Raw genomic sequence first — 16,399 nt, forward strand, 5'->3', positions numbered from 1 at the left:
ATTGCTCTCTGGTTCAATAGCAAGGGGTCATGTTTATTTATTTAAAATCTTTTCTATACCATCGATAAGTATATACCATCACATTGGTTTACATGCAGGCACATATATTAATGCTGGTATAAATATATATCGTACATTCTAAACAGATGCCATTAAGGTTCGATTACATGAGTTCATAATAAAAGCTATTTGATGCGTGTGTTAATTCTTGTCCTTTTATACATGAAACAAGTTTCAAGTATTATTCTTATTATCTGCATAATTCTAATATTTTAGCAGTGAGATAAAAAAGTTAATAATAAAAAATCTACACTTAATGGGATAAGTGTTGTGTGCTGATGTTCTATCGCCTGTTTCCTCTAGCCTTTATTCTCCATTTTCCTTGATGAATGCTTGTCTAAAAAGCCAGGTTTTCAAACTTTTTTAAAATGGTTTGAGGTCTCTTTGTAGTCTAATCTCAAGTGGCATGGTGTTCCATAGTACTGGTCCTGCTAAGGATAATGCCCTTTCTCTCACTTGAGTTAGTCTTGCTGTCTTTATGGAAGGGATGGTAAGGAGTGCTTTATTGGCTGACCTCAGGTTTCTATGTGGGACGTGTACCCGTAGTGCTGTGTAGAGCCAGTCTGCTTTTTCGTCATGTATTAATTTATGTATTGTACATAGAGCTTTGTACTGTATTCTGTGTCCTATGGGCAGCCAGTGTAAGTCTGCTAGAATATCTGTGATGTGGTCCCTTCTTTTTTTATCAGTTAATATTCTGGCTGCGGTGTTCTGTAGTATTTGAAGTGGTCTTAACATTGTGTGTGGTAATCCTAATAATAGGGTGTTGCAGTAGTCAGTGCTAGAGAATATTTTTATTTTTTATTTTATTGTAAAGCTCTGTGCTGAATTAATGTTGTCTGTAAACCGAGGTGATGTGCCACACGTGCCACGGTATATAAAAAAATCTTTAAATAAATAAATAAATAAATAAATAAATATCAATGCTTGGAGCACTGATCGAAAGTTTGTAGGTTCTAGTAATGGTTTTAGTTTCCTTAGAATCATGAGCTTTGCATAGCCTTCCTTTACTTTTAAAGATATGTGTTGTTTCAGACTGAGTTCTGTGTCTATTATTACTCCAAGGTTCCCTACCTTTTCTGTTAGTTCTATTTTTTGGTTATTTTTAAGCGTTATTGGGGTTTGAACTATCGCGCTACTTTTTCGTTCTAAATGTATGAATTCTGTTTTTTCGATGTTAATAACTAGTTCCATTTGGTTTAGAAGCTGTTTGATGATGTCTAGGTACATATTAGCTAGGTTTAATGTTTTTTCTATTGTGTCATCGATGGTTAGGATTAATTGAATGTCGTCTATATATATGTAATGTAGTATTCCTAGTCCTGCCAGCAGGTGGCATAGTGGCAGCATGTATGTGTTAAAGAGTGTTGCGGATAAGGCTGATCCTTGTGGTACTCCTGTTTGCAGATTTAATTTGTCGGACATTATGTCTTTGATCTGTAGTTGAAAAATGTTAGTAAGGTAAGATCTGAACCAATTAATTGTTTTGTTTTGTAGTCCTATTTCTTCTAGTCTTATTAATAGTATTTCGTGATTTACTGTGTCGAAAGCTGATGATAGATCTAGCATCATTAAGATGTAGTGTTTACCGCTATCAAATCCTCTTAGGATATTGTCTGTTAGTGATAGTAACAATGTCTCCGTACTGTAGTGTTTGTGGAAACCATGCTGCGAAGGATACAGTATATTATTATTGTCTAGATGTTCAGCTAATTGTTTTTGTACGTTTTTTTCTATTAATTTTGCGATTAATGGTGGATTGGATACTGGTCTGTAATTACTCAGGATTAGGGGGTCACTGGTTTTTTCCTTTATAATTGGTTTGATTATTGCTCCTTTTAATATATCCGGCATTGTTCCTTCTGCTAAGGATAGGTTTGTTTATTTTTGCTAATATTGGGGCAACAGTATTGGTTAATTTTTTTATGTTCATCGTTGGTATAGTGTCAATTACATGTGGAGCTGGATTTAAGTTTTTTTTAATCATTTATTTATTTATTTCGGTTTTTTATATACCGGCATTCATGAACAAGTCACATCATGCTGGTTTACATAGAAACAAGGGGTGCATAGAACAGTAGAAATAAACTTGTGCAAGGGGAAGCAGTTACAAAAAACAGGGGTAAGATAACTGGGAGAGAGAAAAAAAAAGGAACGGTGGGGAGTAAAGAATTGTAAAGGGATAATTACTTAATAACTTAATAATATGGATTTGACTTCTAGAACTGATGTTTCATTAAATATAGACCATTGCGTTACATCTCTTTTTTGCATTTTAATTTCCTGCTTGATTTGGGTTGGGATTTTATTTTTTAGGTTTATAATTTTGTCTCTGAAGAACTTTGCTATTTCGTTACATCTTTCCTTTGGTAAGTTTTGGGGGAATTTAGAATTGTCATTGGTGAGATTTTTTACTATTGTGAATAAGGTTCTGGGGTTATTTGCAAATTTTTCTATTTTTGATTCAAAAAGCAACCAACGAGGGCCCTGACTTTTACGGTCTGGGAATCTAATAAGCATGGGGGTAACCTGCATGGCGCAGCAGATACTGGCATAAGCATGAAGGGCAGACTGCTTGAGACTATTTGGTCCTTTTCTGCCTTCATTTCTATTTTTCTATGTTTCTATTAGCAATTTCCAGTCCCAGTGATTTGTTATTTTTTAGTTTGTGAATCTGATCTATTACATCCTCCGTTATCACAGATATGTTTTAGTTGCTCAGAACCTCCACTATTAAAGAATGTTTTAGGTGTGAGTAAGTTTCCAACATCCTCCTCTGTAAAGACCAAGGCAAAGAATTCATTTAGTTTTTCTCTATTTCTTTGTCCACCCTGCGCACCCCCTTTGCCACTCAGTCATCTAGTCACCAAATTGCCTCCCTCACAGACTTTTTGTTTGAATGTATATGAAAATTGTTTTTTTTAATTTTTGCTTCACTGGCAAGCTTTTTCTTAACGTGTCTCCCTTGGCTGGTCTAACCACTGTTTTACATCTCACTTGCCAGTGCTTATGCTCTTGCCTATTTTCATCATTTGGGTCTGCTTTCCATTTTTTGCCCTTTTAGCCTAAACTGCCTCCTTTTCCTCAACTTAAACCACGCTGGCAGTCATTTTGTTTTCCTTCAGTCTTTTTTAATGCAAAGAATACACATTGTCTTGGCTTCCAAAATTGTATTTTTAAACAATATCCATGCCTCATGCAAAATTTTAACCCTTGCAGACACTTTTAGTGTTATTCTAATCTCCTCATAGGCTCCCTTTTAAAAGTTATATGCCGTTGTAGTAATTTTACCTAATGTCCTCCTTCCATTGATTCTATCGAATTTGATTGCGTTATGATTTCTATTGCTTAGCAGCCCCACCGCAATAACCACATGCATTCCACTGAGGACTAGATCTAAAGTAGCTGCCCCTCTCGTGATTTATGGCATCTAGAAACCTAATCTCTCCTGACGAGACACTGACCCAGTCAATACCAGAGTGATTGAAATCTCCCATTATAACTGTGTTGCAAAATGTATTTGCTTTTTTAATTCCAGCTAGCATTTCACAGTCTGTTTCTTCATTTTAGCATCTCCCTCCTTATATTTCTAATCTCACTCTTAAGGGCAATCAAATGCTGGCATGTCTGCTTAATCTGAAACTTAATACAATCACAGTTTGTGTGTGTGAACTTGTGTACAGTCATGCATAATATTTTAGTTATATTGCATTTAGTAAGTCAGTGTTCTGGAAGAAACTTTACATTTCTGTAATCTGTAAGCATAGGCACTTTATAATGAAATTATTTCTGTTTCACAAACGAATAGGATTGGATAGCAGTTTTTCAAGGGATTCATAGATCATATGTTAGTTAACTGTGAAACTTACCCCTTTCCATTCCAGGCTGAGACCCTCTTCTGAGTAAAGAATGTAATCAATCCGTCTGCCGTTGCCCTTCAATGGCACTTTTCTCCCCTTTTGACTTGGACAGTGGTTCTTGCTGGTAGGATACACTAAATATTCTTTCCTGCTCTCTTCATTTTCCAGAACCCTAAATCAAACAGGTAAGTAATTAAAAATCTTTAACTTCAAAGTCAAGATTCCCTAGTTTTATCATAAACAGTGCATTTTCAGTTTAAAGTCTAAAAGTTTTTATTACGTACTTCACAATCAAGAAGACTGTATCTTCATTATATTTTAAAGTAGCAGTGTCATGTGAGCTGATATTTTTCCAGTTGCTAATATGAACATGCAAAGTAGCAAAATATATATGTATAGCTGTGACGGTGATGACTGACAGTCCCGGCAGGGCTATCCCATTGCTACACTGAATTCATTGGCTCCCAGTTGTGGAAAAAGACAAATTACTAACAGGGAAGGGGCCCCTTATATGGCTAATATCCTGGACTGATATGTGCCTAAGAGAGAACTACATTCCAACCAGAAGTGTCTACTCAAGATTTCTTTCTTGCATCTAGAAAGAGTTACTGTTGACGCAGGAGCTGCTGAGTGGGACCTGGCACAAGCTAAAAACTAAGATCTGTTTACCTAAACTATTACATGCTGAAGGGGCGTGGATTGTGCTTTGAGTGCTCCACATGTTGTAAAAACATAGGTTCAAACTTCTGAGATAAAGCAGCAACTTTAGAGGAACAATCTGACAAATCTCATGAGGAGTCGAATATAACCACCGCCAGTCTGACTACCCCGGGTAAAGACTCACAAGGAGCAATGCTGGTTTCTCTCTGTAATAAGATTTTCAAGCTGGAAAAGTGAGGTCCAAAATATTCATGCTACCATAGTGAAAGAGCAGGGGATCCCTTCCTAGATGGACTGAATACTTGGAAAATCATGAGAGACATCTTAAACTCTGTTTTGTGTTTTTTAACTTTCCTAGCATGGTGGGTGAGCCTCCTCATGTGACACTTAAGAACCTCACTGAAATTCTGCATATGTCTAAAGATGATACACTGTGCTAAATGTGAGTATATTTTCTTCTGTCTATTCCGCAGTAGGGCTCAGGTTTCCCCAGCTGCCTTTGACATTTCTAATTTAACTAATTTCCTGGAAAGTTCTAATACTGAGGTTTCTGAACTTACAACTTTACTTGTTTCTTTTGTTGCTAAATATGATTTAGGTACTGTCATGACGTCATATTTCTGAAATATTAGTGAACGTTTTGTGAGGCAGGCTGTAAGAGTATTTCCAGATCTGGCTAGAACCACCCAGTATAGGAAGAAGGGATTCCTTGCCATGAGATCAGAGGTTAGTGCATTGGGGGCTGCCTTTAAGATACCCGTGTAAGAGTGTTCTTAAATATAATAGAGATTGCTATGTCTTCTTTGCCCCAGAGAAATTACATTCTTTTTTAGATTCCAGAAAGCCTGCCATTGATTTCCACTCTGGGCCCTCCTGAGTTATTTCGTATGCAGGGTTAACATGCTATTTGCAGTTTCTTTGAAGTTACTTTGATCTCCTGTTATTTCTCCTGGCTTCTCTTTTTTACTTATGGGTGTTAGTTGCTGAAGAAGAATTACTTGTTTTGTAAATTATTAATTTTTTCTTTTTCTTGGTTACTGTTTTATGTTAAAGGTAGTAATATTAAAAATCAAAACCTAGCAACTGTCAAACCCATAACAAAGTTACTGCTAGCAATAGTTTTACAGGGTGAGTAGCTTTTCTGATAATACAATACTGCTGCTTGAACATGCTTTGCTTTTGGACTTGGCCGTAGAAGCAGTCCTGTACTTTTTCCCTAAGGTCTGCGTATCAGTACCTTGGACAGTAAAAGTCAAGGCCCAGCATTGGTTGTTGTCTGAATCCAACTCCCCCCCCCCCCCCCCCCCCCCAATTGAAGCAGAGAGTGATGCTGCTGTTACATCAAAATCATGTAAGGTAATTGGTTAAGAGAGGTAATCCCTATGCTTACTGTTAGCATGGAGTGGCAGCTACTAACCTGGTTACCCGCATGCACCCTTTTCTAATTTCCAACTCTAACATTTAGGGATCCATAATGTGTATCCCATGCCCTTTTGAATTTGCTTCTGTTTTTATCTTTACCACCACTTCTGGAAGGGCATGCCAGACATCCATCACCCTCTCCGAGAAGAAATATTTCCTGACATTGGTTTTGAGTCGTCCCCATTGAAGTTTCCTATCATAACACCTAGGTTTACTATTAGATTTCCTCGAGGAAAAGTTTTAGAAACATGCATCATTAAAACCATTCTGAAAGTCTGCATCATATCTCCCCTGCATCTCCTTTCTTCTAGGGTGTACATATTCAGATCTTTCAGCCTCTCCTCACAAGTCTTCTGATACAGACCCCACACCATTTTGGTGGTCCTTCTCCGGACTGCCTTCATCTTGTCTATCCCTTTTGAGACACGGTCTCCAGAATTGAACACAGTTCTCCAGGTGAGGTCTCACCTCTTACTGGTTATTCCTTTCCAGCATTCTTCTGGCTTTAGCTATTGCTTTGTCACATTGCATCGCTGCCTTCAGATCATCAGACACAATCATCTCAAGGTCCCTCTCTCAGTCTGTGCACATTAGGCTTTCACCTCCATCACAATCAGCTCTTTTGGATTGCCGCACCCCAGGTGCACGACTCTGCACTCTTTGGCATTGAATCCCAGCTCCCAAGTCTTTACCTCTCTTCAGGCTTTCTTAAATCACTTTTCATTCTCTCTACTTCTTCAGGGATGACCATTCTTATGCAGATCTTAGTATCATCCGCAAATAGACAAATTTTATCTTTTATTGCTTCCACAATGTCACTCACAAAAATATTGAACAGAACCGGTCCCAAAACCGATCCCTGTGACATTCCACTTAAACCAGTTCTCTCTTCAGAATATGTTCCATTTACCATTACACACTGTCAGTCAACTAGTTTTTGGCTCACTCCTCCAGTTTAGTGCTGAGTTCCAATCTTCTCATTTTATTCACAAGCCTCTTATGTAGGACTGTATCAAAAGCTTTGCTGAAATCCAAGTAAATTACAATGAACATTCTTCCTTAATCCAATTCTCTAGTCACCCAATCAAAAAAATCAATTAGATTTATCTGACAGGACTTTCACCTGGTAAATCCATGCTGCCTCGAGTCCAGCAACCCCCACCGGATTGTAGATAGTTTACTATCCTTTTTTTCAGCATCATCTCCAATAATTTTCCCACCACCAAGGTGAGGCTAACTGGTCTGTAGTTTCCAGCCTCCTCTCTGATACTACTCTTGTAAAGTGGGACCACCATAGCTCTTTTGCAGTCACACGACACCACTCCCGTTTCCAGGGATCTAATGAAGAGGTCTTTCAGCAGACCCACCAGCACATCTCTGAGCTCCCTCAGTATCCTGGAATGTTTTTTCACCTCGCTTTATCTTTGGTAATCCTTTCTTCTGCTTGACCTTTTATTTTCCTGATTTCTTTCTTAGTCTCCCTCAGTTTCACCAGATATTTGTTCCTGTGTTCCTCTTTTTGGGATTCTTTATACTTCTTGAATGCTGTTCTTTTTGCCTTTATTATTTCAGCCACCTCCTTTGAGAACCAGATCAGTTTTTCCTCTTACTTTTGTTTAATTTTTTAACATATAGATTTTTGTTGCCTTTGTAATACTTCCTTTTAATTTGTCCCATTGTTGTTCCACCTCACCCTTTTCTCCCAGTCTTCTAGATCTTCCTTCAAGAACATCCTCATTTTGACAAAGTCCACATTTTTGAAAATCAAAACTTGGTTCTTCGTGTGACTTCTCTGTATCTTATTTGTAACATCAAACCATATAGTCTGTTGATCACTGGTGCTCATGTGGGCATCTATGCAGATATTAGAGACATTATCCCCATTTTGTGAGCACGAGGTTGAGTATCACACCCTCCCTCATGGGTTCCATTACCATTTATTTGAGCAGAGCCCCTAGAAAGGCATCCACTATCTCTCTACTTCTTGTAGATTCTGCAGAAGGGATCCTCTAATCTATATTTGGCAGATTAAAATCTCCAATGAGCAACACTTCTCCCTTCTTTCCCACCTTTTAGATGTCTTCGACCAGATCTCTGTCCAGCTCTTCTGTCTGAGAAGGAGGACTGTAAACCATACCCATGGAAATGGAAGCACCATCTTATTATTTTAAGACAGCCCATAATACCTCTTCCCTATCCTATTTCACTTGCATTTAAATATTGGATATTGTTTCCTGTCCTCTCTGTTCTTCCTTAATTCATAACCAGAGATAGCCATAGCCCAGTCATGAGACTCAATGAACCATGTCTCTGTAGCAATGATATCAAAATCCATCTCCACCATTAGGTCCTGCAGGTCTGGAATTTTATTGCCTAGACTACGAGCATTTGTGGTCATAGCTTTCCAACTTTTCATCCTTGGTTTGCTGCTCTTCCTAGTCACCTTTTCTGCTTTTTTGAGTTGATTGATATTATTTTCTTCTCCCACTTCCTGTATTGCTTGGGGGTGACATGCCAATTTCATTGGCTAGCTCCTGCCACCCCCACTCTCTAGTTTAAATGTCTGATAATGTATGATCTGAATTTCTTATTTAAGATTTTCCTTCCTGCCAAGGACAAATATGGAGGAGTAGCCTAGTAGTTAGAGCAGTGGGCTATGAACCAGGAGACCAGGGTTTGGGTCCTGCTGTTGTTCCTTGTGACCTTGGGCAAGTCACTTTACTCTCTATTGCCTCAGGTACAAACTATATTGTAATCCACTTTGAAGCGCTGCAAAAAGTGGAATATAAATCTAAATAAATAAATAAATAAATATATATATATAGACCATCCTTACCATATAATATTCTATTGCTCCACTCACACTCCCAGATTGCAATGTATCCAAATCCACTTTCTTTACACCATTTTTTGAGCCAGGCATTGAAGTTATCTATATGACAGAGCCTTTCCTTTCCCCTTCCATGAACAGATAATACTTCTGAAAATGCAATAGTCTTTGCCATGTGTCTAATCTTCCCTAGATTTTGAAAATACATGCTTCAAGAATACCATTTCTAGCAAGGTCATTGGTTCCCAGATGGATGATCAGATACAGACAGAATGATTTGACAGAGACTTCAAAGTCCAAACATTTAAAGGCTGTTCATGAATCGTGGTTTTTTGTTCTTTTTTTTTTTAACTTTTTATTTATAAATTTAAGATATATGTCAAAGTAAAACTCTGTGCAGAAACCTTGTACAATACAAGGACCTAGAACTGTGATGGAACTTAGATGTAATTACAATCCACATAAAGGGGAGAAAAATTCTGGATTCAGAAACAAAAAATAAATATTATAGCCTACTAAATATTACAGGCTTGTCTGGTCAGGTTACACTTAATTAAATTTCCTTAATCTGCAGGAAGCCCTCAAGCTGCACAGGATCACAAAATACATAAGGCCCAATATTCGGGGCTGGTTGGATAAGTAACTTAGAGGGTTATTTTCTAAAGGTAACGCATGCGAAAAGGGACTTTTCGCATGTGTTACCTAGATTGAGAAGGAGTAACCACCGGAAGGGGAGGAGTCGGGGCGGCACTGGGGAGGATGCCGCGAAGACAGCGCGGACGACGAAAAGATAAGGAGCCTTTTCGCTTCCAATTTCGCGCCCAATAGCACCACCTTTTACGATGGCGCTATTGGGTGCGAAAGCCGGCAGCGATCGCACTGTGGAGGTGCGATCGCTGCCGGCTATCACAGGCCCCCCCCCCCGCCCCCCTGCACTGCGCGATTCATAGTGCTGTGCGTCGTTAGCAAACCCCAGCCTTAGCTGGATATGACTTATCCACCTAAGTTACAAGGGATATTTAGTGGCATGGCTAAGCCAGTGAATAACCACGTTCAAGGCGCTACTTAGCACAATAAGCTAAATCTGGTGAAGTTAGATCAGCTCTGTGGAGGAGGTGGTGGCCTGGGTCTACCACTGCCCAAAATGGAGCAGGGGCTGCAGGGCCACCTGGAGGATTCCACACCATGGGCAGCTGAAGTAAAGAAAAAGCCGCGAGATGCATAGGCTTGCCAAACCCCTGCCTGATCCAATGTAGGGGGATAAAAAAAAGCACATCCTCTGCGCGAGCCAGCAGCAGGAGCAGGGGCACCATTTGAGTGACATCATCTCCTGCTGCTGTGGGGTCAGTCTTGCAAGAGGAGCAGTGACATTTCAAAGCTCCTACCGCAAGACCGGTTCTGCGACAATAGGAGATGATGTCACTCAAATGCTGCTCCTGCTGCCTGCTTGTGCGGGATGAGGGAGAAGCCCGACACTAATAAACTGTGCTCGGGAGTCCCAACACTTGGAGTGGGAGGAGGAAGAGCCTGGGAGTGCCTGGGTGAGAAGATGGGGGAAGAGCATGGAAGGGGGAGGAAGAAAGTGATGAAAGCATAGGAAGGGAAGAGCAAGGGAAACAGAGGGGGAAAAGGGGGATAAAGCTGAGGTAATGAGGAAATAAGGTGAGAAAGGAGAATCATCTGAGATAGTAAGAGGTGAGAAGGAGAAGACTCTCTAGGACAGAAATGGGGGAAGAACTGAGGTAGTGCGAGAAGGGGAGAGCCTCTGGAGGGAGAGAAGGGGGAAGTGGGGGAAAGAGGAAAGATAATGATGGAAAGGAGAGAAAGAGCTGAAGTGATGAGGTAAGGGGATCAGAAGTAAAAGGAAAGAGCCGAGGTAGTGAGGCCATGGTCTGCCCGATGGACCCATCTGGCTGCCGATGGCCTAAGTAGATAAGAGGCTTTGGGCTGCCGGCGGACCACATCCCACCAGCAGCTCAAGTGGAGTGCAGGCTGCCTTGTGATCCCGACCCGACAGAGGCCAAAGAGAAGAGACAAGCCCAGAGCTACCAGGGGAGCAATTAGAAGAAAAGAAAAGGTGAAGCCCGTGTATGTGCGACAGCATACGTGTGGGTGTGAGACAGCATGTGTGTGTATGTGCGTGCGTGTGGGAGAGAGGGAGTATGTGCATCTGAGAGAAAGCATGAGTGTGTGAGCATGAGTATGTATGAGAGAGAGAAATTGTGTGTGCATTTAAATAAATATATGAGAGAGAAAAGGGAGAAAGTTTGTGTGCCCTCCCTCTACCAATAATCCCCAGGTATGGAGAGGGATTTTTTAAAAATCCTTATTAGTTTTAATTATTGGGTGTTTAATGTGTCTGCTATTTTGAAATATTTTACTGGTTTTTGGGAAATTAAAAAAACAATTTAAATGTGGTTTTAAATATTGGATGTTTATTCTTCAGCTGTCTTGAAATATTTCTTTTCGTTATTAATATGGTTTTACTATTATGATTGATATTTTATATTTCTTGATTTTATTATTTGATATTTTATGAGGAATGGTGGTTTCTGTTTTTGCATTCTAAACAGAGTCTGGCTTTTTGTGATGTCCAGTTCATTTTTTGTCTGTATATTTCTGTGTACATAAGAACATAAGATATGGCATACTGGATCAGACCAAAGGTCCATCAAACCCAGTATCCTGTTTCCAACAGTGGCCAATCCAAGTCACAAGTACCTGGCAAGTACCCAAACATTAGCTAAATCACAAGCTATTATTGCTTATTAACTTCTGCTTTGCGGTCTCTTTATTCTATATTTGGTGAGGGTCTGTCAGTGTTTTACATGTGTGACAGAGGTGAAGTATTCTGCTAGTGTGTACCTTCTGTGTAGGGTTGTATAGCAGCCTGGCTTGTTCCATTTTCCTAAAAGGAGATGTTTTGGTAGTTTAGGAGCTGGTGTTATGTTTGCAGTGTTACATTTTCATATGTAAGATTGTTATTATTTGAATGCTAGCAGTTAGTGCTGTTTTGGCATGGGAGGTTTGCCATATTGTAATTGTGGCTTTCTGAAGGTCAAATCCACATTCAGCATGCATTACAATAGGCCTAATAACATATGGATATTTTTGCAGGGTTTTCTGGTTGGCACCACAGCAGTGTATGTAAATATAATGTATAGGTTATATTTTCACCTCAGAGGACTGTACTCTGAATGTTATTTTAATGCAACATCTGCTATTATAGATGCATAATTTGTAATTGTAGAGGGCTGGAGGGGGGGAGGGGGGTGCTAGGGCATCTAATACTCTGGCCATGAGTTCCAGAGGAGAGGGGATAGATATGTTTCAAGAGGAATATCATATTTTAAAGTTAAGATTACTGGAGGGAGATGAATGAATCACAAGGGGGGGAAGCACACTACTTGTTCGCATAGGGCAGCAAAAAAGCTAACACTGGCCCTCTATCCAGTGCTAAACGTGCTTTCAATTTCAGGCTCATAATTATTTCATTGGAACTGAATTAAACATCTATAAGGAAATTTCAAAAGAAACGTAGCCCCAAGGACCAGAACGCTTTGCTTCTTCAAAAGAAAACCTCTCTATTTCAATTGGTTCTCTCTTACTATATCTGAAGATAAAGCAATTTTCTGTTCGGAGAAACAAGTATCTTTGATTCTAAAAACAAATCTCAAAGTCAACCTTTTATCATCCTCAAATTTACATGTCACTAACAAAGTAGCTGTGCCATTCATTTCATAATGAGATTATTCCAAGATTTCTGAAATACGAAAACTCTTATCCAATGCCTCTGCGCTACCTAAATTCTCAGGAATAGAATTATCAGTAGAAGGTGAAAAATAGACATATGTTCCTTAGAGATATTCAAAAACTCTAAACAGAATTTATGCAACATCTCTAAAGGTGGAATTAATGAACACCTTTGGAAATTTTAAAAATCTCAAGCTTAGATTTTTAGCATACCCAAACTTTCAATTTTTTGCAAAAGTAACTTATTTTCATTTATCAGGGAAACCTGACACTCATGCAAAGTAGAGCTTCTAATAGATACTTCAGCTAATTTCCCAGAGTGTTCTCTTAAAGACTCAGCGTGTTCTGCCACTTGGTGAGATAAAGTTCCAAGGGTTGCGGGAGCAGCATCAATATGAGAAGATATCGAGTTCTCTAATGGCTGGATTTGAAGACGTACACGCGGGCGTACATTTGTGCTCGCAATCCGGGAAGCACAAATGTACGCCCGATTTTATAACATGCGCGTGCAGCCGTGCGCATGTTATAAAATCCGGAGTTGGCGCGCGCAAGGGGTGCACACTTGTGCAACTTGTGCGCGCCGAGCCCTAGGGGAGCCTCGGTGGCTTTCCCTGTTCCCTCCAAGGCCTAGGAGGGAACTTTCCTCCCGCCCCCACAGCACTACCTAAACCCCCCCACTAACCTTTGTTCCATAAGCCGCGCCTGGCGGCCGAGTGCTGGCGCGCGATCCCCCAGCATGGCCGCTGTGCCGGAGGCCTAAGTCCCGCCCCTGCCCCCGGACCGCCCCGCCCACTCCCTGCCCCTTTTTTCAAGCCCCGGGACATATACGAGTCCCGGGGCTTGCTCGCGTCGCTGGGCCTATGCAAAATAGGCGCGCGCAGGAGCGGTTACTCGCGGTTATGGGCGTAACCCTTTTAAAATCCGCCCCTAAATGTGTCAACAGTAGGCTGAAATGTAGGAGTAGCAACTAATGGCTCAGTGGGGGGAGCCCAAAAATGCCCTCTTCTTTTTTTTCCCATCTGAAGTAAGAAACATGGAAGTGCCAAAGACTTTCTCTGTGCGCCCCTTAGGTGTACAGCTTCGGCGAGATGCAAGGCAGGTGCTTTTGAAGGGGAGGGAACCCCCTGTTGATGGGCAGCTCACTGGTTCTTCTCATTTCCTACCTTAGGGGAAGCCACAATGTCGAGACTTCATTCTCCCAGTAAATCAGCTGTAGGGCAGGTGCTTTTGAAGGGGAGGAAGACCCCTGTTGAAGATGTTGGATAGTTCACTGGCTCTACTAGTCCCTGCCTTGCTAATTAGATCAGGGGGACAATATACTAAAAGTAAAACTAACAAGTAAGCCTTTACATCCAGCCACAATGGATGTGGACAAACGTTGAGTGATGATGTTATTCCAATGGAAAAAAACAGTTCCACCACATTTTTTTGATTTCCTAGTATTATACATCCAGGAAAACCAAGGGCGGCACATTTGATTCAATAGATTTAGCTTTGATTTATTGTTTGCTATAATTTTATAATAATTATTTTATAATTATCTATTTGCTCTTTTGCTTTTATGATGTACACACTGCTTTGGGTGATCTGAAGAAGATTGTCGAGGAAGAATATAAATATTTATATGTAGACACCTTATTGGTGTCTACATATAAATATGTAGACACCAATAAGGTGATTCTTAGATGGTAGAGGAGTCAACCAATCATGGCATCCTCTTCCTCCTCCTTATGAGGATAACTTTCAAACAAATGTGTGCAGTGGCATATACATGAATATTTGGCCATGAACACAAGTATTTTATAACCTGCACATATGATATGTGCGTGTTTTATAAAATCTGCGTATCTCTATTTTACAACATATGCAAATATGTATGCTTATGCATGAATAACATGCAATGCATTGAAACCACACATCAGTGCATTGAACTTACACTTTCTCTACGTATTTAAAAAATATACAGGTGTATATTTTATGAGTGAAAGTAAAGGTAAGACTTATTCGCGTAAAACAAGTTCACGTAAATGAAATTAACCATTTTCATCCAGATCTCCTACCCAGTCAGTGCTATACAATAAACACATTTAATATCGCTTACACCAGATAATTAGCAGGCATAAAAATATGCAAGTTGGTAAATGTACATGCATGTTTCTTTTAAAATAGCAACTTATGCGAGTAAGTGTTGTCCCTGTCCCAGTATACTCCTAGACCACTCCTTTTTTTTACACATATATGGATATGCACAAGAGTGATATGTGTGCAGATTTTTACGTAAATTCTGAATTTATGAATAGAGGCTAGTTACACATGTATATACCAATTTTAACATGTGTAAAATTTGAAAACATACCCCATGAGGATAACTTTCAAATAATTGCACGCAGCAGTGTAGATGTACAAATATGGCCACATAGATCTAGGATAGTATTTTATAACTTACATGTATCACAAAATAACGCATATCTCTACCCTGCAACATATGCACAAACGCATGTAATGCATTGAAAGTGAGTTTTTAAAATATATATATGTTCATTTGCATTTATAAATCAAAGCACTTACAAAATACTTTATACAGAATTTTAAATGGAAATAACAAAGAAATAGCACAAGGAAACAATATATAATCACCACATATATTGTTAACCATTACAAAATAAGAAAAAGAGGAGGAAAGCAAAGAAAAGTAGGAGATTATAAAGCAACAATAAAGAAAAGGCCATAACATTGAATTATGCTCCTATCTAAGCCATGTGCAAGCTTTACTGATCCACTAAGGGAACAGGGGAAGATGTTAAAACCTTTCCTTGTATCAATAAAAGATCTGAGCTGCTCAGGAGAAAAGAAGATATAACTAGTGGAATGATGAGAAACACAACATTTACAGGGGTACTGAAGTATAAATGTAGCTCCTATATCCAATACTTCCTGTTTAAAAGAAGAAAATCTCTTCTCCACTCCTGAGTAGTCTTTGAAAGATCAGGAAAAATACGGCTGGCCTGCCCATGAAAGTTGAAATTAAAATTACAAAAGTATAAAGACATTATTTTACTTAGATCTCCATCAGTGACAAAAGAAACAAGTAGGGTGGCATGATTTGTAATCTCCTAACATGATGACTCAATAAATTGAGTAACATTTAAAGATTGAGAAGGAGCAAAACAAGAAGGAGGGGACAAAAAACTAGCCTTATTTGTTGATGGCAAAGAATCAGAAGGAATTTTTAAAACATCCATAAAATATCTCCACAAAGTCATAAAGGGAAGTTCACTCATTACCTTAGGAAATTTCGAGAAACGGAGATTCAAACAATGTGAAGAATTTTCCAGAAACTATTCTTCTAGAAATATGTTCCGCTCTTGAATAGTGGTCATCTTAGTGAAATCTTGCTGCATTGAAGTAAATTTATTTTCATGGTTACCTAGTTTAGCTTCATGCAAACTCACCAAGGGGGTCTAATTTCCCCACAAAAGAAACCAACTTGCTAGTCGACAAAGCCAGGGCCTGGCCAAATTGGCACATCTGGACCCATAGAGAACCCAAAGTTACTTCTGCCGGCTTCTTAGGAGGCAGAAAGCGTTCACTCGATGGTTGAAAAACAAGAGAACCAAGATCAGGGGCTACAAGCAACATTGCTGCCCCAAAATTCTCTGAAGAAACATTAGGTGAAGAAATAGCCAACGGTGAAGTCATATCTTGCCCTTCTCCAGATGGAACATTCCCCTCCCACACTGATGGCAGACTATCATCTTTCTGCACCTCAGTGATCATCAGAAGAGAGTCACATCCAGTAGCCAGCAGTGAAGCT

The 16,399-nt window shown here is 39.6% G+C and overlaps 2 protein-coding genes across 2 annotated transcripts in view; one reads left to right on the forward strand and one right to left on the reverse strand.

The window, feature by feature from the left end:
- Window positions 1-4,034, forward strand: part of PRMT7 (protein arginine methyltransferase 7) — a 323,317-nt gene extending 319,283 nt beyond the window's left edge. The window contains exon 22 of the transcript XR_003857729.1: window positions 3,945-4,034. The gene's annotated coding sequence lies outside the window, so the exon portion shown is untranslated. The remainder of the gene's footprint in view (window positions 1-3,944) is intronic.
- SMPD3 (sphingomyelin phosphodiesterase 3) overlaps window positions 1-16,399 on the reverse strand; it is a 387,050-nt gene that overhangs the window by 16,216 nt on the left and 354,435 nt on the right. Inside the window, exon 9 of the mRNA XM_029608663.1 lies at window positions 3,930-4,092. Within this exon, the coding sequence (XP_029464523.1) occupies window positions 3,930-4,092 (163 nt within the window). The remainder of the gene's footprint in view (window positions 1-3,929; window positions 4,093-16,399) is intronic.

This window comes from Rhinatrema bivittatum, chromosome 7 (assembly GCF_901001135.1).
Source record: "Rhinatrema bivittatum chromosome 7, aRhiBiv1.1, whole genome shotgun sequence".
Classification (NCBI taxonomy): domain Eukaryota; kingdom Metazoa; phylum Chordata; class Amphibia; order Gymnophiona; family Rhinatrematidae; genus Rhinatrema; species Rhinatrema bivittatum.